The sequence below is a fragment of the Propithecus coquereli genome, unplaced genomic scaffold (genome assembly GCF_000956105.1).
Source record: "Propithecus coquereli isolate 6110/MARCELLA unplaced genomic scaffold, Pcoq_1.0 Scaffold5, whole genome shotgun sequence".
Taxonomy (NCBI): Eukaryota; Metazoa; Chordata; class Mammalia; order Primates; family Indriidae; genus Propithecus; species Propithecus coquereli.
The window spans coordinates 20,192,183-20,220,012 of record NW_012150840.1 but is presented as its reverse complement, the minus strand read 5'-3'; the positions used below and the strand labels follow the sequence as shown (position 1 = coordinate 20,220,012).

Sequence of the window (27,830 nt, the reverse complement as noted above, 5' to 3'; positions counted from 1 at the left end):
ATACTAAACTGATTTTTGGTATTTGAATTCTGAGAGTACTAATTAATTTTTTATAATGTTTGGTTTCCTTATGTTTTCTTTTTCAGAGTACCCGAGTGGCCTTGGACCATCTGGAGTCTGTGCCTGAGAAACTGAGCCTACTAGAGGATTTCAAAGACTTCAGAGTGAGAAAGAGTTGGCTTGTCTCTTTCTGTATTTTTATCTGAGTGAGAATACTTGACATCTTCCTGATGTGCAAAGAAAAGCATAGAGAGGGAAGAAGTACCAAAAAACACTGGGGACTTTTAACACTCCATCTTATCAAAGTTCATTGACATTATTTGTGAAGTCAGGATTGAAAATAATGAAACTTACGTATTAGCACAATATAGGAAGGTAGAGAGTTTTACCCTTACCACTAGAAGCTCACTTGGCTCCCTAATGCTTTAGTAATAATTTATAAAAACCTAAGAATTAAAGGGAGTTACACATTATATTGATAGTAGATAACTTTTTTGATTAGCAATTTTAATCTATGAATTGTCAACTTCTTTACAAATTGTTGAGTACTATTTTAAAGATCTGATAGTTCACAGGTTATCCCTATACTATGACATATGAATTCAATCCACATAGAATTTTAGATTTCATATTCCATGCCATCTGTTGGTAGATCTTTAACCGCAAAGTATTTCCTTATCAAGCCAATTAGACACGTGTGAATTTACCTTCTGTTATTTTTAAAGTTCCTCAATAGAGGAGAGCTGCAAAGCAAATAACCCTGCTGCCCAGTCCTGCCAGACAGAGTCTGATCCAAGGAACATCTTCACATATCACCTTAGGGATACATATGTCATGTAAAATTTTAATGATTTATAATTTATTGACCCTCCATGGCTGAAGTTAACAATGATGAGGGTTTCCCTTTGGAAACCATGTAATCTCTTATTTCACATTGGCCTTAAAATATAACTTATGTTATATTTAGGTTCTGTTTAAATCTAGCATATTATTTGAGGATACAGGGGGTAGGAATATAGCCAGCTCATAATCATATTGATTCATTGGAAGTGTTGTGATGTAGTTCTCAAGGTCTGCACTATCTTAAAATTACCTTGCATTAAGCATCTCTTGGTAGTTCAGTAACTAAACACTTCTGAGTGAGATCCAGGGTTGAGCTGACACATCTGGAAATCTATCACATATAGAACAAAACCAATGTTTCAAGTGTATTTTACTAAAGTGTTGACTCTTTCTTATGATTTGATTATATATTTGCAGTTTAAATCTCTATCAAAGAATTATGAAACCACTGTCCAAGACGATGTAATTTCTGTTTGTCATTATATAACCCAATGTGATAGTGGGTGATATGTTATGCCCATATTCTTCCCAGTTTTTTCTCTGCAACTAACAGAAGTCATCTAAGTAAATGAAGGACAGACAAGAGAAGGTATTGGAAACAGGTAGCACTTGTCACTGTGAAACAGATGCCTGTTTTATACCAGTATAGAAATACAAAGTTTAACTCTAGTGACAAATCACTTTTTCCACAGTTGTCTGCATTGAACAAAATGTTCATATGTACCATTTAACAGCTATGTTCTCTACTATACCAAAAGGCTCGTTATTTTTTATCCTATGGGCTAGTGATTGTCTACAATATATATACTTATATACACACAAACTCACATATGAAGATGCCTAAATAGTGAAATTTTAAGAGAGAATATTTTTCAAAGTTCAGAATTATACTTTCCAATACATTAAAATTGAAACCTTTCGCTTGGAAAGGGAAAGGGTTTAATTATGCACACATTGTACTGCCAAGCAGTAGCTAAATACTGTATGTTGCATTTTTTTCTAATCTTCAGAGACACCCTATAGATGGACAGTATTTCCCCCCATTTTACAGATGAGAATCCCAAAGTTTGGAGTATGTTAAATTAGTTAGAAGTAGGATCTAATTCTGTGTACAAGAGCAAAGCCCATCTTCTTTGCCCTGCGGCCTTTAGCTTGAAACCCATCAATGTGTACTCTAAAGCCATCTCTAGGATTAAAAAGAGCTCATTTAAATCAATTTAATAAAATTGACTAGACATAGACATAGCCTTAAATGAAAATACATAAAGCCTTTAGATTATTAGATATAGATTATATTTTTTCAAACCCTTCAAACTTTCTAAAATTTAGCGTGCTATGAACAGAAATGCAAAGGCCTAAGTTCTGGTCCAAGCTCATGCACCAGACAAAATCGCCTAGTGTCTCAGAGGCTATGTCCTCAACCATACAATGAGGGAATTGTACAATATTATCTCTATAGTTCCTACTCACACTGACATCACTAGCATATATGGGAAAATTTATTTCACATATATATTTCTTGGTAGTTCTATAGCCTATGACTGTAAGTGTGAGTATGGACTTCATTCTATTTAGATAGGCTTGACTTTATTCTTGTTTAAATGTAGTCATATTCTCTCTCTCACACCTCATTTTGAAAGTAGTTGATCAACTCTAGAATCCCATATTATAAACACTACACGTTTGATAAGGTGGAAAGGGAATAGCATTGGGTTCCAAACTCAATCAGCCACAAATTGTCTAGCCCTGGGCAAGCCATTCTTAACTTCTCTGGGCTCTAGTTTTTAGGGTATTGTTTATTTGTTTTTTTAATAAAAATAAGAACTTTGGAATTCTAATACCCCTTCCAGCTTGAGCATTCAATAAGTTTAAGGTTCCTTGGGACTATTTGGGGTTCTAAATCCCATAGATGATTTTTTGTACATACCAAAATCAGTTGCCCTCATTTTATTCTAATTTCTCCCTAAATCAAAACAGAAATGTCTAAATAATTGGCTATGGTAACTAACTGTTTGCTGTGTTCCTCCTTCTCCCAAGAAATGAAGGGAATAAAGAAAGAAAGGCAGGCCCTGGAAATTTTTGCTGTCTTAATTTATTATGTGAATCTTTTTATTCTTATAAGGGCAGAGGAGATATCCTTAAGAATCTACATGACATAATAGTTAAAAGGTAGAATGTTGTTTAAAGATAAGTAAGTAAAAGGGCTTTAGTTTTAAAGGTAGCACTTTTTTAACAAAGAAAATATTTTGATATCAAGTACTACTTCAAGAGACGGTACACAACATCTAAAACGGACACGTCATTAATGACGATCTTTGAACAACTCATTGTTACTTGAATCTTGTTCTAAAGGATTTTAATCATTTCAGATAAGCAGAGGGACGAGTTGTTAAAAGAAACCAAATGCCCAATGTGAGACCCATTTTATTTTTATGGTAACATCCACAGTGACCATTTTACTCTTTTTCCATGGTGACCCATGGTTCCCCTATATATCTACGTATCAACACTTTCTTATTCTAATTTCAAGCACGGATTTTGCTTTTATTCACCAATTCAGACCCTGTGTTGTTTTTCCAGGATACCCGCAGTTCATCCGAGAGAATTGATGGGAGATATTCTAAATACAGAGTTCACAGAGATTCTCTTCAGCATCAACAAGATGACACCAAGTACAGAAACAAAAGTTTCAAAGTAATGTTCTTTGTATACATCTTTAGTCAGTAAACATTGTCCATGTTTAAGGCTACAGCCTCTTAAGCAGCCCCTGCAGTGTTCATGTAAGGGCACTGGTGAAACAAAAGCTTTTCGTGGTATATGAAATAGCTTTTCAATTCTGTGGAAATAGAGATCAAAAGTCCAAAGATTGTGCTTATAAATTTTTGCCTGAGAACTAAACCTTAAGTCTGTGCCATTGTTGCTCAATGTGTTGTTTGTCGATGGGAATTGGTACTGCTTAAGAAATCCTGAGCCATTTAACCCCTGGCCCCTTGGTTGGTCAAAGTCTTAGTGTGATGGTTTCCTTCCTTTATGTGTAAGTCCGGCTCTGTCAACAATGAAGTCCACAGTAGGTCTACTAATGTATTGTACTTTGTAAACTATAGCCTTGGCATGTCCAGTCATTCTTTTCCTGAGGATGTGAACTCCATGCTCATACTTCAGCTTATGGTTTATGACCATGAAACCAACACAGATACTGCGAAGATTTGACCATATTGACAAAAGTCATGCCATTCCCTAGAGCCTACCTAATGTCCATCTGGGGTATGAATGATTTTAAACCCATTCAGCCCTGAACGGCTCTTAGCCTAGAGCTGGGAATTCAATAAGTTTAAGGTTCCTTAGCACTAAATCCCAAAGATGATTTTTTGGGCCAGATAATAGAGATTGTTTTAGGCATTGTACGATGTTTAGTTGTATCCCTAAAATCTGCTCACTAGATGCCAGTAGCATCCCCCATCTCAAGTTCTGATATCCAAAAGTGTCTTCTGACATTGTCAAATGTCCTCTGGAGAGCAAAACTGCCCCCCATTGAGAACAGTGACCGAGAGGGAATCCATCTGTATTCAAATGTGCACTCCAAGTCCATTTAAAAAAAAAGAAGAAAAGCTAAAGCTCTCCGGCTTTTTTCCCTTCTTACAAACTTTAATATATATGAATATTCATTACACTGTATATATTCACTTATTACAGCCAAATATAATTATTTCTAAGAAGCTCCTTTCCCCCTCTGAATGTAATAGGATAGAATGCTCAGTGGATGTAAAGATGGTGCTCATTTCCATAAGTCCTCCTTAGCATACTTAAAATGAACATTATACTAACTCCATCCCAAACAGAAATTAACAAAATTATGCCAAGTTATCAATACCCTTACTGTGAAGAGGACATCCTGTGTCTTCGTTCATTTTTACTTTTGTTTTTTATAAATTGGTGTATTGACTATAGTCGTGACCTTGTCTCACGTGGCAATTTTTAAATTCCTAAATCATCTCCCAACATTCTCATCAGGTCCCATATACTCAAGCATTTCTCCACCATTTAAAGGAGTTCTGCTTATCTTAAACAGAAATGCAAGATTTAGGCTACAAAAGCTGATAATAAATAGTAATTATGGAGCATGTATTAGAACAGACCACATAAAGTTGTTCTTTTTGTAGGCGTTGCATGCCTTATGTACATTATCATATTTAATCATCACAGCAATCCTGGCAGGTTAGCACCATTATTTTTCCTCTTCTACCATTGAAGAAAGCAAGGTTATAAAGTAATTAAATGGTTGAATCAGAATGAAAACCTAAATCTGCCTGGCTCGTGTAATTTATGTCCTTGACTGCTGTGCTTTTACAGTGTAAATTTAGTCCTCATATAACTATTTTTTTCTAGAAGTTGCCAAATGGAGAACTGTATTTTTCTATATAAAAGTCAGTTTTTTGCAGAAATACATAAACACAGTACATGCCTCTTAGCTCAACAGAGGTCTAGATGCAGATGAAACATTTAAAACATTATTTCCCAATACAGTTATATTTGGTATCAGGTGAATCAGTGTTATCTAGTGGCACCCAAATTGCTATAAATCAATGCAATTTCCATAACAGCATAAGGCAAAGCTATGAATGTTTAACATGTTCAGCAAGTAATCTCACTGGAGTTCTGTTTAAAATTACATTTGCAGCTGAAGAGGAAAGCAAGCCTAGTTCGTAAGAGAGGCCAACATTTAGCAAAATGAGAAATAAGTTTGAAATTTTTGCAAATAAATAGTGCAAGTATAGGATAGGGCCACAAAGCACATTTTCTGATGGCATTCTTCCACATTAATACTACTTAAACATTTTAAAACTGATACATTTCAGTGTTGAATATATAGACTATTACCATACATAGCAGATTCCTGGCCTGAAATAATGTAGTAATTTAACACAAAACTCATGGGAATATCACATTTTGGTGGTCATTAGAGAGGAAAATGTGGGAACACATTTTTTCTGATTGTAGATACCAGTGGTCATTTGCTCATATGCCTTTTATGTAAATAAGTTATTTAAAAAGACTGAGAGGGGAGACAGCTTCAAAAGAAGTATTAGCTTAGATGGGTAATGAGAAAGTTATGTTAATCATTTCTTATCTTTATGGATAATCAAAAGAGCTACCTCTGGTTAATCACTGACATCTTGAAGAAAATGCGTTGAATAAGAGAAATCAGGACTCTTTAAATCAAGAAAGAAGGAACCCCATTACGACTTCAGTTTCAGGAAACATTATTTCAGCAGCTATTAACTTCCCCCACATTTTGCTAGGAGAGAGTTCAAAGAAAAGTCATATCACAGGGATTTGAGTTCATTGGTTCTACTGAAAACTGCAGTTTGAGGAAATCAGTTAGTGTTAAGAATCAGTTTAATTCAACAAACATACTGTACAGCTACCATACAGTAAACCACTGTACTACCTGCTAGGGGACGTATAAGATACAGAAAGCATGGTCTTCAAGGAAGGAATAGTTACCTAGTCATCTTAATTCTAGCAGATAATTCTTGCACAGTTGTTCTAGAGCAGAAGTCAGCAAACTGCTCATAGGCCAAATCTTGCCTGCCAACTATTTTTGTAAATAAAGTTTTATTGGAATACAGCCACACTCATTTATTCACCTATTATCTATGGCTGCATCTGCACTCAGTGGAAGAGTTGAGTAGTTGCGATAGAAACCATATGGCCCACGAAACCTTATTTACTCTATGGCCTTCTACAGAAAAAGTTTGCCAATCCCTGGTCTTGAGAAAAGAGAAATTAGACATCTACTTTTTCTTCCTTTACACATTATATGACATATTTCCTTTTCTTTATTTACCAATCAAATATATACTGTCCAAGATCTTTGGAAAGTCATAATGCTTATCCATTCATTCAACAAATATTTATTAAGTGCCAGCTATGAGCCAGGAACTTTCTAGTTGCATGGAACTTGAATCAGTGAACAAAACAAAGATCCCTAACATTTTGGAACTTCTCTTGTAATTGGAAGATATTCATGTTTGTTGTTGTTGGTTTTCTAAACACAACATTCAACAAACATTTATTGGGTTTCTACCATAAACAAGGCACACTATGCTAGGGGCTCAAGATAATGGCATGATAATAAAAACCATTACTCACCCTTCGGAGTTTAAACCCTTCACACAAACAACTGTAACACAAAGGAAAAAGGGATAAATGCTATAAAGGTGGTCCCAATAAACCACATTAGGTGTTCAATGGAAAGAACATTGCTCAAGAATCTTTTGAAAAGAGGTTTGTGATGACAAGGTACAGGGAAGTGTTTTATCCACGTCTCAGTTTGGAAGAGGATCTCTATTAGCATTTCAGTTATAGAACTCTGACTGTATTACTGTTGACAGACAAATAACTGTTGGCATAGCAGAACCATGTTGGCAACTGGCTTCTCTCATGTTTTTGCTGTTGTAAGAAGGCAGGGCAACATCCAACATAACCACACTGCTGGTGGAGGCAAGGGTTAGCAGGAAGTCAGCAAGTCAGACTCTTTTTCAGTCAGTCCAAGGCTAGAGCTGATCTTCTGTTGTTTATTCCCATGGCAATCACCAAGACAAAAATGGTCAGATTTCTAGAAACCTGTCAAGATTTTGAACAGGACAAACGTCCACAGTTGTGAGAGCATAATGTAATATTATATTAAGTCGACCAAGCTAACTGGACAAAGCCTGATCTGAAAATTTATATTTAGAATTCAATTCAAAGCTGAATCGAACACATTTTCTCTGTCTTGGTAGACAACAGAAGCATTTCATGGCCTCTCTTTCATTAGGCCTAATTGGGTTTCTGCAGGACATAGCCTTCCTTGCTCTCCCAGCTGTTTCAAATAGAACAGAATGTTCAAAAGTCAGGCAGTAACACAGCATTGCTAATCTGAATTCACGGAGGAGCATGGTTTGGTCCAAGAAATCCCCATTTGTTACCTTTACCCATGCTAAATATATGGTTTTAATTAAAATTGGAATTTTTTGGTGAAAATCACAGAAGGCATGTTTTTTCCCATCCTTCCTCCCCTGAAAGGAAAGTCATGATTTTTAACATCTAGTTGGAGAGTTAGTATGCAATTTCTTTTTAAAGAAGCAGATGTTTGGCCGGGTGCGGTGGCTCACGCCTGTAATTCTAGCACTCTGGGAGGCCGAGGCGGGCGGATTGTTTGAGCTCAGGAGTTCAAGACCAGCCTGAGCAAGAGCGAGACCCCGTCTCTACTTAAAAAAAAAAAAAAAAAAAAAAAAAAAAAAAAATTGAAAGAAATTAGCTGGATAACTAAAAATATATAGAAAAAAAAAAATTAGCCAGGCATGGTGGCGCATGCCTGTAGTCCCAGCTACTCGGGAGGCTAAGGCAGTAGGATCGCTTGAGCCCAGGAGTTTGAAGTTGCTGTGAGCTAGGCTAACGCCACGGCACTCACTCTAGCCAGGGCAACTCTGTCTCAAAAAAAAAAAAAAAAGCAGATGTTTACAGGATAAGATGAAGGAGGTGAGGAAGTATTGATAATGGCTTTCAGCAGAGTTTATGGAAAGCAGAGTTTGCCAAAGCTCTTTGTCATATTTGTTCAGTGCAAGCATGTGTGTGATATAAGTACATGTTTTGATCCTGGAAGTCATTTCTCCCTCATTGAATCTCTGTGATTTGTTTATATCTTGCTCACAGCAATTAGTGGCTATTAGCACATTCTCTCTCAAGTCAGCTATTTCTGTACATATCTTAAATCTTCTACAACAGTAGCTTCTAAAGCATGCTATGGATAATTCTTGGTGCAATTCAAGATCGTAGATGATGCATACACATCTTCATTTTAACAACTATAAAGATATATCACTAGTGTATTATTCATGTGATTTTTACAGTTATTGCTTGGGAATAGTAGTGGCAACCATGGGGTAATTTGAGAGAGCTTTAACCCTGCAATACCCTGATTATCTCATTTATAACCACTCTTCCCCATGCTTTGATAAGGAATCATATGTAAACTGCTGTGCAAATACAGCTCTATGCTTCTCTCAATCCCAACCAATTTGCCATCCTTTAAGCCTCTCCTCTATAGAAATCGAGTACCAGGTTAATTTTTAAAGAAACATGAAAGAAAATGGCAGTATAACTATGAGTGAACATTGAAGTCTGCAAAATGCTGTTCTACTGGATTATATAGCCTTTGAATTCAGGCACTGTCCGACTCATCTTTGATTCCAGAATATACAGTGAGTGCACAATATATGTTAAATTAGTGATTTAAAAAACTTAAATTTTTTTTTTTTTTTTTTTTTAGTTTCAGTCCTTCTGAAATTCTAACAGAAATTTAATTGCTATTTTTCTGGTAATGCTTACATGACATATCCAAAACCTTGCAGGCAATCAGATTATGCTGAAATCTGAAGAGATTTTTATTCTTTTGAAGTGATCAAGACTAACCTGCTAGCTATAATACTTAACTACTTGATTTCATCTTGATCTTTAAAGTTAGACAAAAGGTTGCCAATTGAATTGGAATTTTTTCTTTGTTATAAAATCTGAAAATTACAATGAATCAAAAGTGCTTATTCAGGAATCAACATGGATACATAGATGAGCATATTAATATTTTAACTTATCAGAGCCTCCCTCACTCTACCAAACCTAGACCCCTTAACAAGCTACATGCGGTCACCCTTCCAAATAATTTACTCGACAAGAATATCAGGAAAGGAAAGATTGTGAAGAAATTCACCTATGCAGGCCATTTTTAATAATCTCAAATTCAAAACTCTAGGTTCTAAAAACATAAGAAATACCAGTTAAATTTATTATTAGTTTTTAACGAACATGCCATAATATAGTCTTTCAAACAATGATTGTTTCCTTTAAAATAATTGCTTTAAGAGAATAAGCACAGAGTCCAATAAGGCCTCCATCATTAAAACATGTTTGCATCTTTGCCTTTATTTCTTAAATCAGTGGCACATTCTTTTCAGTATGTTTTTTTATGGTAAATTTTTATCCACTGTGATTAGATTTGGTTTCTGAAAATGGATTAAAGTCATGTGGAGCCCAGTCTGAAGTAGGTGAAAAAAAAACTGAGTAAAATCTTTTTCATTAGTGATTCACTAGAAATATAAAATTTTATACAATAAAATATCAATGAGATAAGGGTAAATGTATCAGTACTATTAGAAAAACTGCTCAAAGAGCTTCAAATGGCCTTATCTATCACAGTATTTTCATTAGTCCGTTAATCCTGTAAATGAGTATTATATAGAGTATCCCAAAAGTTACCATACATAGGGAAATTGGAAAATTGTAGCTATCATATATGTACCTTTATTTACAAAATATCCATTATGAAATTTTACAAATTTTTTCCTAAACTTTGGGACACCCTATAGTATCATTGTATCAATTTGGATTTCCTGTGGTAAAACTAATTTGTATAGTTAGAAGTACTGGTTGTTCACTGATTCTGTCCAGATAGATTAGAATCATAAAATGTTAGTTCTAAGAGGACTGAGAGATGACCTGGTCCAGCCCCCTAATTTTTTTACATGAAGAAACTGAGAATACAAGAGTAGCAGTTTTCTCTTTCCCAGCTTCCACCATAGCAAATTTTAATTTCTACACTTTTGTCAAGAAACAATCATATATGAGTTCCTTAGTACAGGTGGCACCATGCTAAATTGTGGAGTATTTGGATGGGTAGATGGAAAGAAGGATAGATAGAAGAAATCAAAACCTCACCCTCATGGAAATTAAAATTTAAAATTGTCCCAATTGACTTTCAAATAGAAATAAAGTTTACTGAGGAGGAGATTAAGCTTTCTTGAGCACTGGTGGAGAATTGGGAATTCAAAGTGGGGCAGAAATGAAGGGACAGTGCATTGTTAGGTTAGAGACAAATTCAGAAAAAAAGTTCTGCCACAGATTCAGAAATACATACATGTTTCTTCCTTTTCTCCAGGGGAATGGTTGGATAAATTAAAATTTGAAAAGATTAAATGTATCATTTGTCTAATAAACTTTGAACTTCTAATATCCCTGAGAGAAAAATGCTTGGTGGGCATCATTAAATATTAATCACTAGAGATCAGTTTAGCAAAGAAATTTAGTTAGGTTGGAACAGCTTTTAAGAAACCAATTACAGTGTGGGTTATGAAAAAGAAGTGGAAGAAGCCCAGGGAAAATATTAGAAAATGCAAGTCCCTTCACCCAATGGAATTTTTGCAGAGAATTCTGGCCAACCATCTAGTCGAGACTTAAGATGGCAATGAAAATAGGCCCTTGTACTGAGGATATGCTAAAAAGCAAAAGCTGAGATTATTAAAATTGCAAAAAAGCTTCCTAACAAATATTTTATTTTTAATACTTAAGTATTTGATTCAAAGATAGATAGGAGTTAGAAAGAAACACTCATTTTATGCTCACTTTGTAAAATTTGCTTATATAGAAATTCCCCAAATTAAATATCAATATAGATTTGGAAAAGAAAATATTTTTTCATATTTTGTTATGTTGATTATTCAAAGGGATTATGAAATTGTTTTCATTTAGGGAAGTCTTATAAGGTTAATTTTGCCAGTTCTATTTCAAGGTAATATGGGGGATTCTGACAGTTTTTTGAAGACTTATAAAATGTTAGAACTTGAAGACATATTAGAATTCAACCTCATTTTTCATGTATGAAAAAAAGAAATGAAAGTGGTTGAATGAGGAGTAAGTCAGTGATTGTAAAGAGAAGGGATAACAGTCCTACATGTATATTCACCTGTAAACAAAGTATCAAACCATGTGAAGCAAAAACTATTAGAACTGTAAGGAAAATGAGACAAATCCATAATTATAGTTAGAGATATCAACACTCCTTTCTCAGTAGTTGATAAAACAATAGGCAAAAATCAGTAGGGATACTAAGACTTGAATAATACTATCAACCAACTAAACCTAACTGACACGTATAGAATACTTCCCCCCAACAACAGCTAATTACATATATTTTTTCAAGTGCACATTGGACATTTTCCAAGATAAACTATATTCTGGGTGATGAAACAAATCTCAATAAATTTAGGATGCTGAAATTATGCAAAATATGTTGTCTACCCACAACAGAGTGAAACTAGAAATCAATAGCAGAAAGATACCTGGGAAGTTCCCAAGTATTCAGAAATTAAACAATACACTTGTTAATAATCCATGGATGAGTCAGGGAAGAAATCAAAAGGAAAATTAGAAATTTTTTTAACTACATGAAAATAAAAGCACAATTTATTAAGTTTTTTAGTGGGATGAACTAAAAAGTGCTTAGAGGGAAATCTGTAACATTAAATGTGAGTATTACAAAAGAAGAAAGTTCTAATCAATAATTTAATCTTCTATTATAAGAAACTAGAAAACAAAGAGCAAATTAAAGTCAAAGTAAGTGAAAGTAAGGAAATAGTAAAGATAAGATCAGAAATCAATGAAATAAAAAGCAGAAAAATAAGAAAAGTAAACCAAAACTGGGCTGATTGAAAAAATTAATGAAATTTAAGAACCCCTAGCCAGACCAATTAGGAAAAAAGAGAAGCTAATGGTCAATATTAGGAATGAAAGAGAAACATTACTAGAACTCCTAATGACATTAGGATAATTAGGAAATATTATGAACAACTCTACCAATAAATTTGACAACCTAGATAAAATTGATATATATGGACAATCTTATAATGTGTTATTCAGTAATTCTACTTCTAGGAATTTATATTTGATAAATAAAAATAGACAAAGATTTTTACACTAAGATGTTTATCCAATGATTATTTATAATAGAAAAACCTTAAATGAACCTTAAATTTCCAACAACAGGAGATTAGTAAGATAAACTGTGATACAATGATGATAATGATGATAATAGAGAAAATTTGATATATAATGTTACATTTAAAAAAGCAGGAAGCAAAATTGGCACAAGTGGTGATCTCAATATAAAAAGATATTTATAAACAAGAACTGGAAATTGTACCCTTAAATTATTATACACTAATAAATTTTTATTTTAATTTGTTAGGTTGTTTATTTTCTTCTTAATTTTTCTTATATTTTCCAAATTTGCTAAGAATGAAATATCAGTGCCATGTTTTGACTATCATATATGAAAAACCTGGTTTTATCATTTCAAATATTTTTTTTCTGTAAACAGAAAAGATATAACTTCTGTTTTGATGCCAGTTGATTTTGTTTTATCAATTTAAAATCATGCCTTTTAAGAAGAATGACTAGTATTCAAATATTTCTGTGTACTTCATCCTTCCTCTGGTAGGCACATTTTGAGACCGTCATTACACCATCTGTTCCATCAAGGTACCCAAACCTGCATCTGTACTCCTGTCCTCTCACTTTCTCAGTTCAGGTGTCAGTGGGCAAAATGTATGTTTGTTTTCCCTTATTTTTTTTCTTTCTCTTATTGCTCAGAATGATCAAAGCATCTTTTAGTGGGAAACCATTCATTATGTTTTTCTCTTTCATCCTTCATATGGAAACCATAATTCAGTGGAAATTTCTAGCACTGATTGAGGGCATATCCCTCCTTTTCGTTTATGCATCTTCCATCTCCGCCCTGGCCCTTAGTATGTCACATCTGAGCTACAACAGCCAGCTCACCTGCCTTTAGTTGCCGCATGTCAACTCATTCTAAAGAAGTCATTAGAATACGCTTGGGACACAATGTATATCCTTTCCTTTCGGAGATCCTACAGTGAATGACTTCACTTTTCTTATGAAATCCCATAATTGGAGATAATTAAAAACTACTTGGTTAAAAACTGCAGGGTCTTCATCTTAAATCTTTTAACCTAATCTCCCTTTTGGTACATGAAGACTAATGATCTTGAACCATCTGAGGATTATGCCTGTAGCTCAGAATAAATGGGCCTTTTACATATACATACAAGTTTTTTTTTGGCCTTTTTTTTTTTAAGAGATAGGGTCTACCTCTGTCACCAGGCTAGAGCGCAATGGCCAGATCATAGCCCACTGTAACACTTCAACTTCCTGTGCTCAAGTGATCTTCCCCTGCTTCAGCTTCCCGAGTAGCTGGGACTACAAGCACACACCACTCATCTGGGCCATCGTCGCCTGGCTGCCCTCTGTCTCGTTTCTCCTTACTGTCCACTTTTCCATACTCCACCCATAAGTTTTCATCTGGCTCATTCATCGATTCATACTCAACATTCAAATATTGCCTTAAATATCACTTCCCACAGTGGTCTTCTGCAGTCCCCAAATCTAACTTTTGGTTCTTTCTGTGGCACTGACTGTAGTTTTTAATTATCTTGTGTATTGTACAGTTTGTTTAATGCCTTCCTGTTCTGCGAGCCCTAAGGTTTCCTGATCATATACCCCAATGTCTTGCTCTGTCTTTGCCTAGCACATAGTAGGTGCCAAACAAGTTATTGTTGAATGAATGAATGAGTGAAAGAAGGAAAAAAAGAAGTATGATAAACAATTACACAACACTGATGAGAAAAGAAATTGCAGTTTTACTGCTTCTCAGAGAAAAGTATATTAAAGCATCTATTTTTAATCTATTTAGTTAAATCATTTAAAGTTATAATTCTCATTTTCAGCTAAGATTTGGGGAGAAGGACACATTCATACAATACATGAAGAGAGGAATCTTTTCTATATTCATTTTTGTTTATTAAATATTTGTTAAATGAGTAAGAAGATTAATATAATCAATATGGAAAGCAGTCTAGCTAAATGTATTTAAAACATCAAATTGTTTTTATTGACTCAGTATTTCTACCTAAGAATTTGTCAAAGGAATAATCCTAAATATGGAAAAGGTTATGTATTTAAAGATATTTCTCACAGTGTTGTTTATAGCAGTAAAACACTAGAAACCACCTAAATGCCAAGTGAAATAATGGCTGAGTAAAGCATAGTATATCCACTGCTGTGGTCCCCAACCTCCAGGCCATGGACCGCTACCAGTCTGTGACCTGTTAGGGGCTGGGCAGCAGAGCTCCATGAACACCCCCCTGCCACCCTGCCCACACTCCCCGTCCATGGAAAAATTGTCTTCCATGAAACTTAGGATGGGGAGAGAGCGGGGCACAGCAGGAGGTAACCAGCAGGCAAGCACAGCTTCATCTGTATTTATAGCCGCTCCCCATGGCTTGCATCACTGCCCGAGCTCTGCCGCCCCCTACTGTCTGTGGAAAAATTGTCTTCCATGAAGCCAAACCAGTCCCTGGTGCCAAAAAGGTTGGGGAATGCTGCACTATAGTATATGAGTAACCCATAAAGTAAAGATTAGGATAATTTAATGACTTCAAAATGTTTACAGTACAAATGCAAATAAATGAAGAACACAAAGTTTTATAACTAGGTTTATAAATCCTATCTATAGAGGGGAAAAAGACTGGAAAGAAATATATCATGCTACTATGGTATGGCAACGGGTGATTTCTTTCTTTCTTCATATACTCTTTAATATGCATATACCGTATTTTTTTTACAAAGATTATAATTAAATTGTGCATGTATAACATAGCTTGTATATTAAGAGTTCATTTCAGTTTCAGCACATTTAAATGAATCTCAGTCCTTAACATTTTACAGTCATTGACCTGAAATGCCATGCTTTCTTTCTTAGGATGACAAAACCTCTACGGGAGGTTCCTACACTCGTGAGTTAGATCTCTCATCCTCTTGGCAGGACCATAGTCGCTTCCTATCTAGTCCACGATTTTCACACTTGAACTGTAAGTAATGAAGTCCTGTACCAGTTTTTAAATTGAATTTGAGAAAATACAGCACACAGAAAAGTGAAAGTTTAAGGTTGGTGACATGATAGTAATAGTCAGAAGTCTGAGAAAATTCTTATTATGAATCATACAAATAATGCCTAAGTATATTTATAATATTTAATTTACTAAAAAATATATGGAATCTTGTCTTTTTAGACCTTGTACTTTTCAGAAAAACTTACATCACTGAAGGTGAAAATCTTAAGTAAGCAAATTTTTTATTTTAACTATGAATGAGTAAAGGAAGTTATACAATTTGAGTCATCAAAAAGCAGAAAATCTTTGCATATAACTGTTCAGAAATGTGTAATCTTGTACAAAGAATAAGAATGCCTGCTAGATTTCACTCTATGAATACTCTGTAACTCTTGCTACGATGTCATCAACAATATCAACAAGATATGGGTCCATTGGCCCAGGGTGCCATCCCCCACTATCTGTCCCCTCTTCTTCCTATATTTGTTCTTCACATTTCAGCTTTTATGTTATGTACTTAAAGAGACTTCAGAACGTACAGTTTTACATGTGGTCTCTGTTATGAGTACCCGCAATGTGCTATACAAGTTTCCTTTGAAACCTTCTTCAGAATAGTAATTATAGAGTTATTTGTTATTTGAGTGGCTTTTTGTTCCCTAATTCTTCTCTCCACCAAAGAGTGAACTCCATGAGGATATGAGCAATGCCTGTTATGTTCACCACTGTTTTCTCAGCACTCTACATAGTACTTGGCACAAAGTAAATACTAAATTAATATTCAAATAATATTAGATAAAAGCATGTATGAGTTTTTTTAAAGTCCACTTTTATCTAAACTATTGAGAGTCAAATGTTACTTAATGGATTCTTATTTAGATGATAATTTAGCTCTTCAGTTTACCATGGGCCTGGAGGGTTATACATTAAATTTGATAATTCTGTCATTTAAAATAGCTAGATTGGTCTAAAATGAAATACCAAAATGAGCCACAAGGAAGTAGGTCAAATCCAAAGGTGATAAATCCCATTTTTGCTGATTTATATTCATGGATTCATTGAATAAATATTTATCAGTCTCTGATAAATGGTTTGGTTTTTATTATTTCATGATTATTTTATTCCGAATGCTAAGCATTTTCTCTTTCCTGTCTTAATCGTTTTACCAAGTGATTTTGTATCTGCATAAACCCTCTGCTATTCTAATCTGGCAGGCACCCCTCAATATGGGGCATATCTCAAGTTGGTTATGGCACCTCAGAATCCAATGTATACATCGGGCAGTTTTTTTTGTCACTCATGTTAAGCAATGGAAAAATTTCCCCAGGTCTGTTTAATATATAAATAAACATGGAGGAGGGTTAAGGACTAAGCACCATCAAATATCAGAGTATCCCACTCAATAAAACATTCAAGAACCTGGAGAACGGAGGTCTTTGTTCTACTGCAATTTAATTTTTCCATTATGACTTTCACAGGCTCCCTAGAAGGGCATCTAGAAGGAAATGGTTTGAAGACATTAAATGGAAAACATCAAGATTTTTGAAATTTTATTTAATATTATGATAAGCAGCGAAAGAAACTACATTTAGCTTTCTATTCTAGCATTTCATGACCAGCTGTGATCATTAATTAAGAAATATTTCTCACAGGCAGCCATAGGTTTCTATATAAATATACTGGCTCAAAAGGAAATAAAGTTAAATAAGAATAGGAAAAAATACTATTGAGATATTTTGAATAAGAAAACACTTACTATAGTTTATATTGTAAAATCTGACTGAAAAATTTAGCTTAAAAAGTAAAACTGCAAAAAAAAAAAAGTAAAACTGTTTATTAGTTATTTACTTAATTTATTGATTAATTCATAGCCTTATGTTTTACCATTCTTCTTATTTACAAATTTGTTTTATAATTTTCCTCCTGGGCCTATCACCATATTTTCAAGATACTTTTTAAAATTTAGTCATAGCTACCTTATCATTAATTATTTTTAAGTAATTAAACTCATTTCTAAAAGTCATATTTATTCTTATTTGCTTTTCTGATGAGCCTTGAATTTTCCATATGTTTTTAATAATGGAGTATATTAGAAGTGGGAAGAATTAAGATCACCCTGAATACTTCATTTTTGTAGCATAATTTCAGTTTACTTATAGAAATTGCCCTGTTAGTTCTCTTTAATCTCCCTTTAAACTTCCAAAATTTAAAAAAAAAAGATGTTGGCACCAACAAAGAGAAAAGCAGAACCTATAGCAAATGGATAATACAGGGAACAGAAGATGTTTTAAAAAAAATTATTAATACCCTCAGAGAGATAAGAAAAAATACTATGTCCATTAACTTTAATAAGAGCAAGATACCATGAAAAAGGAACACAAAATAAGAGGGTTCAGAATTCTAAAATATGATTGCAATAAAGAAAAATGAAAACCAGAAAGTTAGGAAAAAAAGTTGAAAAAACTAGAAAGAAAGGAGAAGAAAAAGAAAAAGAATGGGACAATAGAGGGGAAAGATAAGATTTTTAGAAAATCAATTCAGGAGGGACAATGGAGGATTAATGAGTCTTGGAACGAGAGAACAAGTAGAAGGTGGCCGGGAGTGGCCAGACTAGAAGGGCCTACCCAACAAGTACCTACTGCAGAGCGGTCATCCTGCGATTCTTTTCCACCCTCTGCCTATATTGATAACTCATGTTTCCCAGATCCTATACCTCCCTCTTTCTTGCTTCTCTTCATTGTTTTGTATGAGCACATCAAAGAAAGGGAGGTAAATATTTTCAGTCTTTGTATTTCTAAAAATAGACTTTTTTCCATTCACACTTGACCGAAACTTTAGCTGGCTATAAAATTCTAAGTTGCAAATGCGTTTTCTTCTGAAGTCTTTGAACAATTATCCTCCAAAATCCAATGTGGTTGTTGAAAAATCATAGACATATAGGTACAGACTCTCTTTCCTTTGAAGTCATCCTCTCTACCCGCTCTTTACCTACCACACGCTTCCTACCCCTGGCCCTGGGAACTTTTAGGATCTTCTCTTTAACGTCAACGAATCTGAGATATTGTAAGTCTTATTTATTTTTCTAACTACTTGTTGGGTGGGCCTTTTTAATCTGGACATTCATGTTCTTCACTTCTCCCATGCTAAAGAAAGAATGGAGAGAGATTCTTTGACAGAATCTTTAGGAAACAAACAAAAAACTGATAGATTATTTGATACAGCTAAGCATCTAGAAAAAAAAAAAGATCACTAATAGACATATGGCAGATCTAATTGAGCAATTAGAAACAATTAATATGGTCACGGAGAGAGAGCAAAAAAAAAAATAGAAGAAAATTTAAAAATTAATAAGCCTAGAAGAAAAAATGAACAAGAAAAGAAACATTGTCATAGTGTACCTATTAGGTTTGTATGAGCCATATTTACATAGTCATAATAATATAAACACTCACTACTGACATAACTAAAAGTTCAGAAGTAACTATATTGGGAGGATGAGGTGAGGAGGAGTGGGTGGTGTGGATAATGTCTAAAAATGATAAATCAGAAAATAGCAATATAGGCTTTTTTTACATAGATGAAATAAATACAGAAAATAAAGCCAAAAGAGTTGATTGTGACGCTCTTTTGGGGAATAGGATTATGGGATTTGGAGAGGTGGGGCAAGAGACTCCTGTTTTTCTGTGAAACCTACTGGTACTATTTGATATGTATATGTACACTTTGGCTAAAAATGTTTCTTATGAAGATAAATGCTACTAATAAAACCCCAGCTTTTATCTCTGACCAGCAATTTCCCAAAATTCTCTTGTTAATTTCTGTATGAAACATGAAATTGGGGTTTGGAGTTTAGGGTGATTTAGACCTGTATAGGGACTTGGGGAGTGGATAACCATAGGTCTTTAGGCAGACATGAGTTTCTGGGCCCACAGAACAGGCAACTTCTTATTCCAGTTGATATTTGTACTGAATGAGGCCTTTCGTCTAAGCTGTAGATGCTAAGGTATTCATTCTGCTGACTTAGATGCCCTGTCAAACTGTGACCAAACTAAAGCATAGAATCACTGACCATGGAAAAAACAAAGGAAATGGGAAAATACTGCATAATTTGTGGTCTCTGAAATGATCCAGCATTAATGAAAGTTTGTTTTAAGAAGTAATTTATGTCAGCTTTGTGTAGTTCAGGTCAATTCAAGAAAAGGTAGATTCCTTCTGCCAGCAAGAAGGGAAGAAATGTATAAATTGTAAGCTTATATTACCATTGGAAATAGGAACACAGAAATCCATTATTTAAAACCATGATCACTACCAAATTTATCCTGGCTGGCTAGAAGTTATGGCCATGAGTCAGGACACTCTTTTAGAAGACTTGGATTCCATTACCTTCAGCCTGTAGACAGTGGGGGCTTAGTAAGAGAGACGCATAATGTCAGCTTTTGAAACTGTCATTCTTGTTTTTTATAAGTAGCAACTGGCCACTCGTCTCCATGTATAGCTCCTTTTAGATTAGAGGAACACAACTCCAGGACAGGCTCATCACTCCCGGGGTTTGACAGGACCAGCCTTGAGTGAAGTCTGTAGTAATCTGATGACTTCTAGAGATCTCTAGTCCTTTGAGACAAAAATGCTTAATCTTTGTGGAGTTGGTGTCTCCAAACCAAATTTTAAAAATAAATGCAGATTGCAAGTTTTCTGTAAATCTAAAACAGTTCTAAAAAAAAAGTTCATTAAAATAAATAAACCCAAAAAGAAAGGACTGTGATTTTTCATGGGAAAATAATGTTATCTAAGGATTATTATAGAAGTTGGAAAGGAATCTTACATATTATTTTAACTTGATATTCTTAGGAAAACAAATTAATAAAAGTTGCTTAAAAAAACTATTTCACTTCCTTACCACAGTTTTCATTGGTATAAAAAGAAAAGTTAGTATTCTCAATTTGTGTTTTGAGGTGCCTCTAAGTTCCTTGGGTGACAAATAATTTATGCACAGCAAGAATAGCGTACTATTTCCACGTCCGTGTTATTCTCCAAGGTCCACCTGGCTAACTGTGAATAGACACTTCATATGCAGTCTGTTCACAAACTTGTGGGATAAAATGCCAAAGATTAATGGCAAATAAAAACATTAGGCCACCGATAAGGCAAGAAAATTGTTTCTTGTCCATTAAAGGATTTAATTCCATGAAAGCACAGTGACTACATTTCAGGTATTTTTCACTGATCAGTTAGATGCCACATATTGTTAAATAATTGAGTTCTGATTATTGCAGTTTAACAAGGTACTCTCTAGATGCTCTCAAGAAAGCAGCTATAAAATTCTCAATTGTCTGTCTTTTAACTTGTTCAACCAATATTTAGAAAGAGGCCATGCACCATGCTCTGCATTCAGTTCTGGAAGAGACAATAGTGAACAAGACAGGCAAGGTCACCTTTTCTCATGGAAAAACAGGTAGTGAGCAAGTAAACAAACACTTTAAAGTGACAAATTGGTGCTATAAAGGTGAAATGATAGAAGGTCCTGGCACAGGATCACTCCTTTAGATTGACAATCAGGGGATGCCTCTCTAAGAGGTTACAACTCAGCTGAAACCTGAATAGCAAGAAGAACGGGCTGAGTCAAAATTGGATAGGAAGAGTCTTCCTGAAAACGGAAGCAGAAAGTACAAAGACAGGGACATCGCAGGCTAGAGAGGTGGCTGCCAAGCGAGTGAGCCAGCGAATGAGCAAGAGTGTGGCCATAGTCAGATGTTTGCATTTTATTCTAAGTTATGCAGGACAGTGGGTTATGCAGAAGAGTGACAATCTGATTTACTGTTTAGAAAGAAAATCCTGGTTGTGGTGTTGGACAAAGGATTGTAAGGGAGCAAGATGACAAACAGGAAGGGAGAAAACGGTGACCTGGGCTGGGGCGATAGCAACAGAGATGGTGTGAATCAGCACTCAGGTGAAATTGGACGGTAGAATCATCAGAGCTAACTCTTAAATTGGGTGGATGGATCAGACAGAACAAAGGAAGAGAGGAAATCAAGGTTTGAGAAACTGGGCAGATGGGTATGTATATGTCATTTTCTAGAAGGAGAAGAGTAAGGAATGAGCAGGCATCAGAGAGTAGAAATCAGGGAAGATTTCACATGGACATTTGAATTTAGGTGTCTGGAGCTCAGAAGACAGGGAAGACGTAGTAGAAAAACATAAACTCAGATTCTAGATTTATTCTCAGCAGACTAGAGGATGAGACAAACAGGATTCCATAAAAAGGAGGCCCTTAAGATTTCTCCCTCTAAAATGCGTGTGTCTGTGTGTGTGTGGTTTATATCATTGTATTCTGGCAAAGCACACACCTTCCATTCTTGGCTAATCTTCAAATTAAAAAAAAAAACTTTTAAATCATATGAATATGTGGTTTTGGGAATGTAGTAAAGTAATTTTGCTTATTCTTACATTGAAGGTCTGTTAGTCCATGTAAAGTTTAATTATAGAAAACTAAATCGAATACCATGATTTATTAACTACCCTCTGCAAAATTAATTTGTTAGCCCAGGTTTTATATTCACCTAGGTTTATTTTTCTCTTTCCTCTCACCTTGCCAGCATTTTCCAAAAGAACTGTTGCTCCAGATTCAGCTTCAATCAAGGAAGATGCCACAAGTTTACCAATGAATGGAACAAGTCCACAATCCAAAAATGAGGAATATGAGAGCTAAAAAAGCAAACTTAGTTACTTTACATGAGTGTTTTACAAATAATAACATCTGTTCTTGCAGCAGTTCGGCCTAGATTATCTAACAGACATACCTGCAGTTTCGGCTCTTCGGTATTGCCAAGCACTGACTAAAATGACGATACGGTGGTCTTTGTAAATGATATCAGTTGAACCAATCCAAATAATATCAGTTCGTGAATGGCGTGCAGCTAATTTATTGGCAACTTATATGAGCACAGAAAGAGTGACATTTTTCATTTTGCAATTTCCTTTTTAAGTGTGGTCAGTCACATTTTCCTGACCAAAATTTGGATTTATAATTGAGGCCTTTCAAAAATTACTGGCTAAAAAAGGGAGGAAAATGAGATCCCCTCAAGGCAAAAGTGGCCAGCACTTTAGATTCAGGGAGCATTTATATACAATTGATTTTTAAAAAATGCATTCTCTCTAATAAATTATCATGTGTTATAACATGTCATGGAGATATGCATATATAATATTAGACAGTCCACTTTATAAATGCTAGGATTGTTACATCCATCATCTCAGCAGTCTATTACTACATGCGGTAGCTTAAAATTATTTCCAATCATCCATTTTTAATAGCAATAAAGAATTTATAAATGATATCTGAATCGTAGAGCATTGTAAAGAATTCATAGCACAATTTATTTATTTATCTTTGGGTGGCCAAATATCTCACTATGATGACTTTGGTCATAATCTGCACCATCTTTGGTTTACTGTGACCAAAATCACAGCACCAAACTCCTGTGTCCATGAGATTTACTCTGCAAGCATTCTTGTATAATTTGGTGCTGTCTGCTTCTAGCATCCCAGCTTTTCTGGACATCAAAGTGTTTTTGAGAATTATTCCCTTTACATGCTGATCTACCAATGGAGAAAGATTTATATTAAATGCTAAGGAATGGTAAACTTCCAGGAACTGAATCCTATTGGGCCATTGTGGGAAGATTCTACACAGAAACAAGGACAATAAAGCAATACCTTTGTAATGTGCATTGTATTTTGTGTTTGTCAAAGTATATTTGCTTGTTAGATTTCTCATATTTCATAAAAATGCTTCTATTTACATTCAAGATATGTTTTCCTAACTTGCCATATTTGAAGGTACAGAAGAAGAAATGGCACTCTCTTTCCGTGAACTTGAATGCAACTCTTACTATAGTACATGGGGATGTTTCATATAAAAAATTACATAACACAACTATATAATCTTTGAGAGTATAGCCACGCATTTTATCATTTATTCATTCCAAAACACCCCCCTCCTTTTTTTTTTTTTCTTGGTTCCTAGTATATGCTAGTCATTGTGCGAGGAGGAAAAAAAGAGATATAAAAACAGGTATGCATGTCCCAAAGTTTGTTTGGCATTAGGAATTAGATGAAAAAAGAGGTGACGTATTCAGGCTAGCCGGAGAAATTCTGGATTAGACAACATTAAACAGGTTTGGTTTTCTTTTATCTAACTTCAGGACTTCTCAGAGCTGTGTAATGTGCTAATTAGCATTCTGAGGTCTTAGTGGGAGTCTCCCTTTTGAAGGAGCAGCTCACAGTCCTGATGTTCCATATAACCTGCATCACCCTAAGATAATATTTAGGGCATTGAGAAATTATTGCCATAGATGTTTTGACCAACACCATAATATTTTAGCCTTTGGACCTAAATAACAGGAAAAAAAATAAGGGAGAAAATTAACAGGTTTTACTTAAATCCTAAGGATAAAAGTTAAGTAGCTTTTCCCTTTATGTATTAGTAGGGACTTCAGCCCATTCTGTTTAATAGGAATTGATCTAAACCATTATTAGTGCATCTGTGGTCATTAATAAAAAAAAATTAAACCAAGCCAGTTAGACCCAAAAGTTTAAGGTAACTGAAATTATTTACTTAGAAAATCCTTGAAAACATATTAGCTTGTGACTTTATAACAGAATGGAGAGGACTCTTGTGAAAGACGTTTTTAAATTTGAAAAAAAAAATGTCATTATATCATGTTATTGAATGCCCTGTGCTACTATTGGATGAATGAAGGTGTCTAACTTTAAATATGGGACACACAAGAACTTCAAAGGCAAAGTCAACTTTTTGTGAGCAACGAGTTTGTCAAAATTCCTTCGTCCTCTGTTTATATGGAATTAAATCCAAGAACCTGTCTCCTCTGAGAATTTTTTCTATCTCTTGCAGTTAACATAAGCTTGAGTTGGAAATCAAAAAGAATGCTAAGGAAACACTCATAGTTTGATTTATACATTTCAAAGCCAACAACTTCTTTTCCTTTACTCACCCCTTTGGCAGGATGGCCTCAATTACGTGTGATATCGGCCCCATTTGAGTCCACCATATTGCTTGTAGCACTGGGACATTGGAAAGGATAAACCTTATTCTGCAATAAGCCTGGTCCAAGACTTAATTTGAAGACTGACCTTTTTGGTTTAATAATTTTGATTCTTCTGGCCATCTTTCTCCCTAAACACACTAAACTTCCATTGAAGTTGCTGAAGGCCACAGACAGGAGAAACACAGCTGGGAGGAATCTGGCTTGATGTTTTTCCCATTGGCTAAGGTCATATTATTTCCTTGACTAATGTCTGACTTGAAGGTTGAAAACCAATTGGTTATATAACATTTTATGCACCCAGTTTCCCAGAACTTCTAGCTTTACTTTCTTATTGTTACAGTTTAACTACATATTTTTACTAAAAAAGGGATAAAATCTATAGCTTAATAAAATAGTATACATATAGCATTTAGATTTAAAGGTTACACGTATAAAAAGTGCCTACATACGTAACTAAGAAAACAATTAATGCTATTTTTCTTCAGTTTTTTTTCCTTTCAGGTATGATAAATGCATTTTTTATTTTGAATCTCAGTTCAGTGGTATGCAGAGTATATTTAGGGTCACAGTAATTGGTAAATTTTCTCTATCTAGTCTGTATTGAATTGTATAGTTAAATAACAAATAGTGTTTTAAATGGGACCAAATTCTTAAATATAATGAGATGGTATATTTATTTAGCAAACCCTTTTTTTTTTAGGAAGGGATAAATACCTCAAATTGTTTTACTCAGGATTTGTGCTTATTATAAACACAACTACACATCATATGGTAGCCAAGAATGTGAATGATTATTGAGTCATTTTCCAAGATTCTTACACCCCCTCCCCAAACAAACTGTCCTAGTATTTTTTCTCAATTTAAAACAAAACAAAACAGAAAATTTGTGATTTTCATGGCCTTCAAATGAGGAAGCCGTTCTCACGAAAGCATCTGGTTTTCTTGGATCCAAACTAAACTATGAACCTTAGCTGGCAACTCAATTTGGGGAAGTTTGTATATAAAGGCATTTCATGCACCAAAGTATGATATAAAAATAGTTACATTTTTCAACTTTTAAGCTCTCAAATGTTTAGCAAGAGAAACATATCAACTTATCCCTATTTGAGAAAAATTTAAACCATGAAAGATTCCATTTAGTTTCATTTCTGTACAAAACAGGACACATTTAAGGCTGAAGGAAACACACTGAGAAGCAGAACTTTTTTTTTTTTTTTTTGAGACAGAGTCTCACTTGTTGCCCCAGGTAGAGTGCAGTGTGTCATCACAGTTCACTGCAACTTCAAACTCCTGGGCACAGGCGATCCTCCTGCCTCGGCCTCCTGAGTAGCTGTGACTACAGGAGTAGCTGGGCCTGCAGGAGTCCACTACCACGCCCAGCTAATTTTTTTTGTTGTTGTTGTTGGAGATGGGGTCTCACTTTTGCTGAGGCTGGTCTTGAACTCCTGACCTCAAGCGATCCTCGCGCCTTGGCTTCCCAAAGTGCTAGGATTACAGGTGCGAGCGACTGTGCCTTGTGAGAAGCAGAACTTTAGATTCCAAGCCCCCAGATGACTTTCAGAGAAGTAACCCTTACTTTTGATTGTAAACCAGTATGCTCTACTTTGGTAAAACGAGCCCCATCTTCAGCTTCTAACCTCTATCTGGGGTTTGTAGCACCTGCATATCTTGTCAGGGGCACCCAATTAGAGAAGGATTTTTATGTCACATGTGTTTGGCTACTCTTACGGGTGAGGCCCTCGGAATATTTCTGTGGCTGGGCGTCCCTTCTTCCTTACCATAGCTTGACTCTGATATGGGTGCAAAGTCCTGTGATAATTGGGGATGTGAACTTGCTCACCATGCTCTCTACAGGAATACACCGGATTTCTAAACTTAGCTACGTGTTAGCTGCCTTTCAGGAGGATGGTTGAAACAATATATGATCTGATGACCTCCACCCTTTGTAATGTAGAACCCTTATGTTTTTGGGCATATAAATGGGAACGTAGAAAAAAAAATACTACTACAGTCAAAATGGAGCCATGCAATATTTATCATCTATACTTCTTACAATAACTTGCTATATTTTAAGAAGCTGAAGTTGAACAATTGCCATTCTCTAGGATGAATGCTCTTTTTTTCAAACTGCCAGATGCTGGATCATGCCCAATCTGTCTTCTGTGCACTCTCCGTAAGTCCCCACAACTTAATACCCTCTCATGTTTTATTCTTTCAGTAAAGCATTTTGACTGGCATTATTTAAATAAAAAGAAAAGTTACAATTTATCCTTGGATATTAGAGCTCTGTGTCATCTTAGCTATATACTTCACTGGAAATAAAAGATCGGAATACTGGCTTAAAGCAATATTTTTTTAACTAAATTAGTGGACACTAAACTACCAACAGTTCAGATGTTACAATTTAAAAGTAAGAAAATATTCTGAGGGAAAGTAGGATATTATATGTTCCTTAGTCACTAATTGACAGTTTCCTTAAATTCTGATTTAATATTTTTTTTAAAATCATACTTGCTTTAAAATAAAAAAGGCCCAACCGAATTTTTATAGTATCAGGTTTTCCATTAAATTACAGTTTCCTTTTGTTTTTTCTTACAAATTTTTCAATTAAGAGTCAGGTGTACTTGTGAGTCATTTGAAGCCACCAAGGGTTCATACGGGCTTTTAAAAGCCCCGGACACTTAGCCAACAAAATTTGTACAACAAAACTTGTACTTTGAGACAGTGTATCTCTCTTTGTCCTTGAAATACTATATTTCTATTGGGAATATTTCCTCCCTCCCAGTGTCTCTCTTTGTTTTCTTTCTCTGGTATCCAGTCATCTCCTCAAAGGTCTTTAAAAGCAGCTTTTTTTTTTTTTTTTTGAGACAACTGTCTTGCTCTGTCACCCCAGCTAGAGTGCAGTGGCATCATCACAGTTCACTGCAACCTCACACTTCCGGTCTCAAGCCATCTTCCTGCCTCAACCTCCCAAGTAGCTGGCATGCACCACCACGCCTAGCTAATATTTTCTTTTTTCTTTTTTTTTTTTTTTTGAGACAGAGTCTCACTCTTTTTGCCTGGGCTAGAGTGAGTGCCGTGGCGTCAGCCTAGCTCACAGCAACCTCAAACTCCTGGGCTCAAGTGATCCTTCTGCCTCAGC

The 27,830-nt window shown here is 35.0% G+C and overlaps 1 protein-coding gene across 1 annotated transcript in view; it reads left to right on the top strand.

The window, feature by feature from the left end:
- CEP128 (centrosomal protein 128kDa) overlaps positions 1-22,329 on the top strand; it is a 414,369-nt gene extending 392,040 nt beyond the window's left edge. Inside the window, exons 19-22 of the mRNA XM_012656064.1 lie at positions 87-164; positions 3,424-3,537; positions 15,497-15,605; positions 22,217-22,329. Of these exons, the coding sequence (XP_012511518.1) occupies positions 87-164; positions 3,424-3,537; positions 15,497-15,605; positions 22,217-22,329 (414 nt within the window). The remainder of the gene's footprint in view (positions 1-86; positions 165-3,423; positions 3,538-15,496; positions 15,606-22,216) is intronic.
- Positions 22,330-27,830: the final 5,501 nt, after the last annotated feature.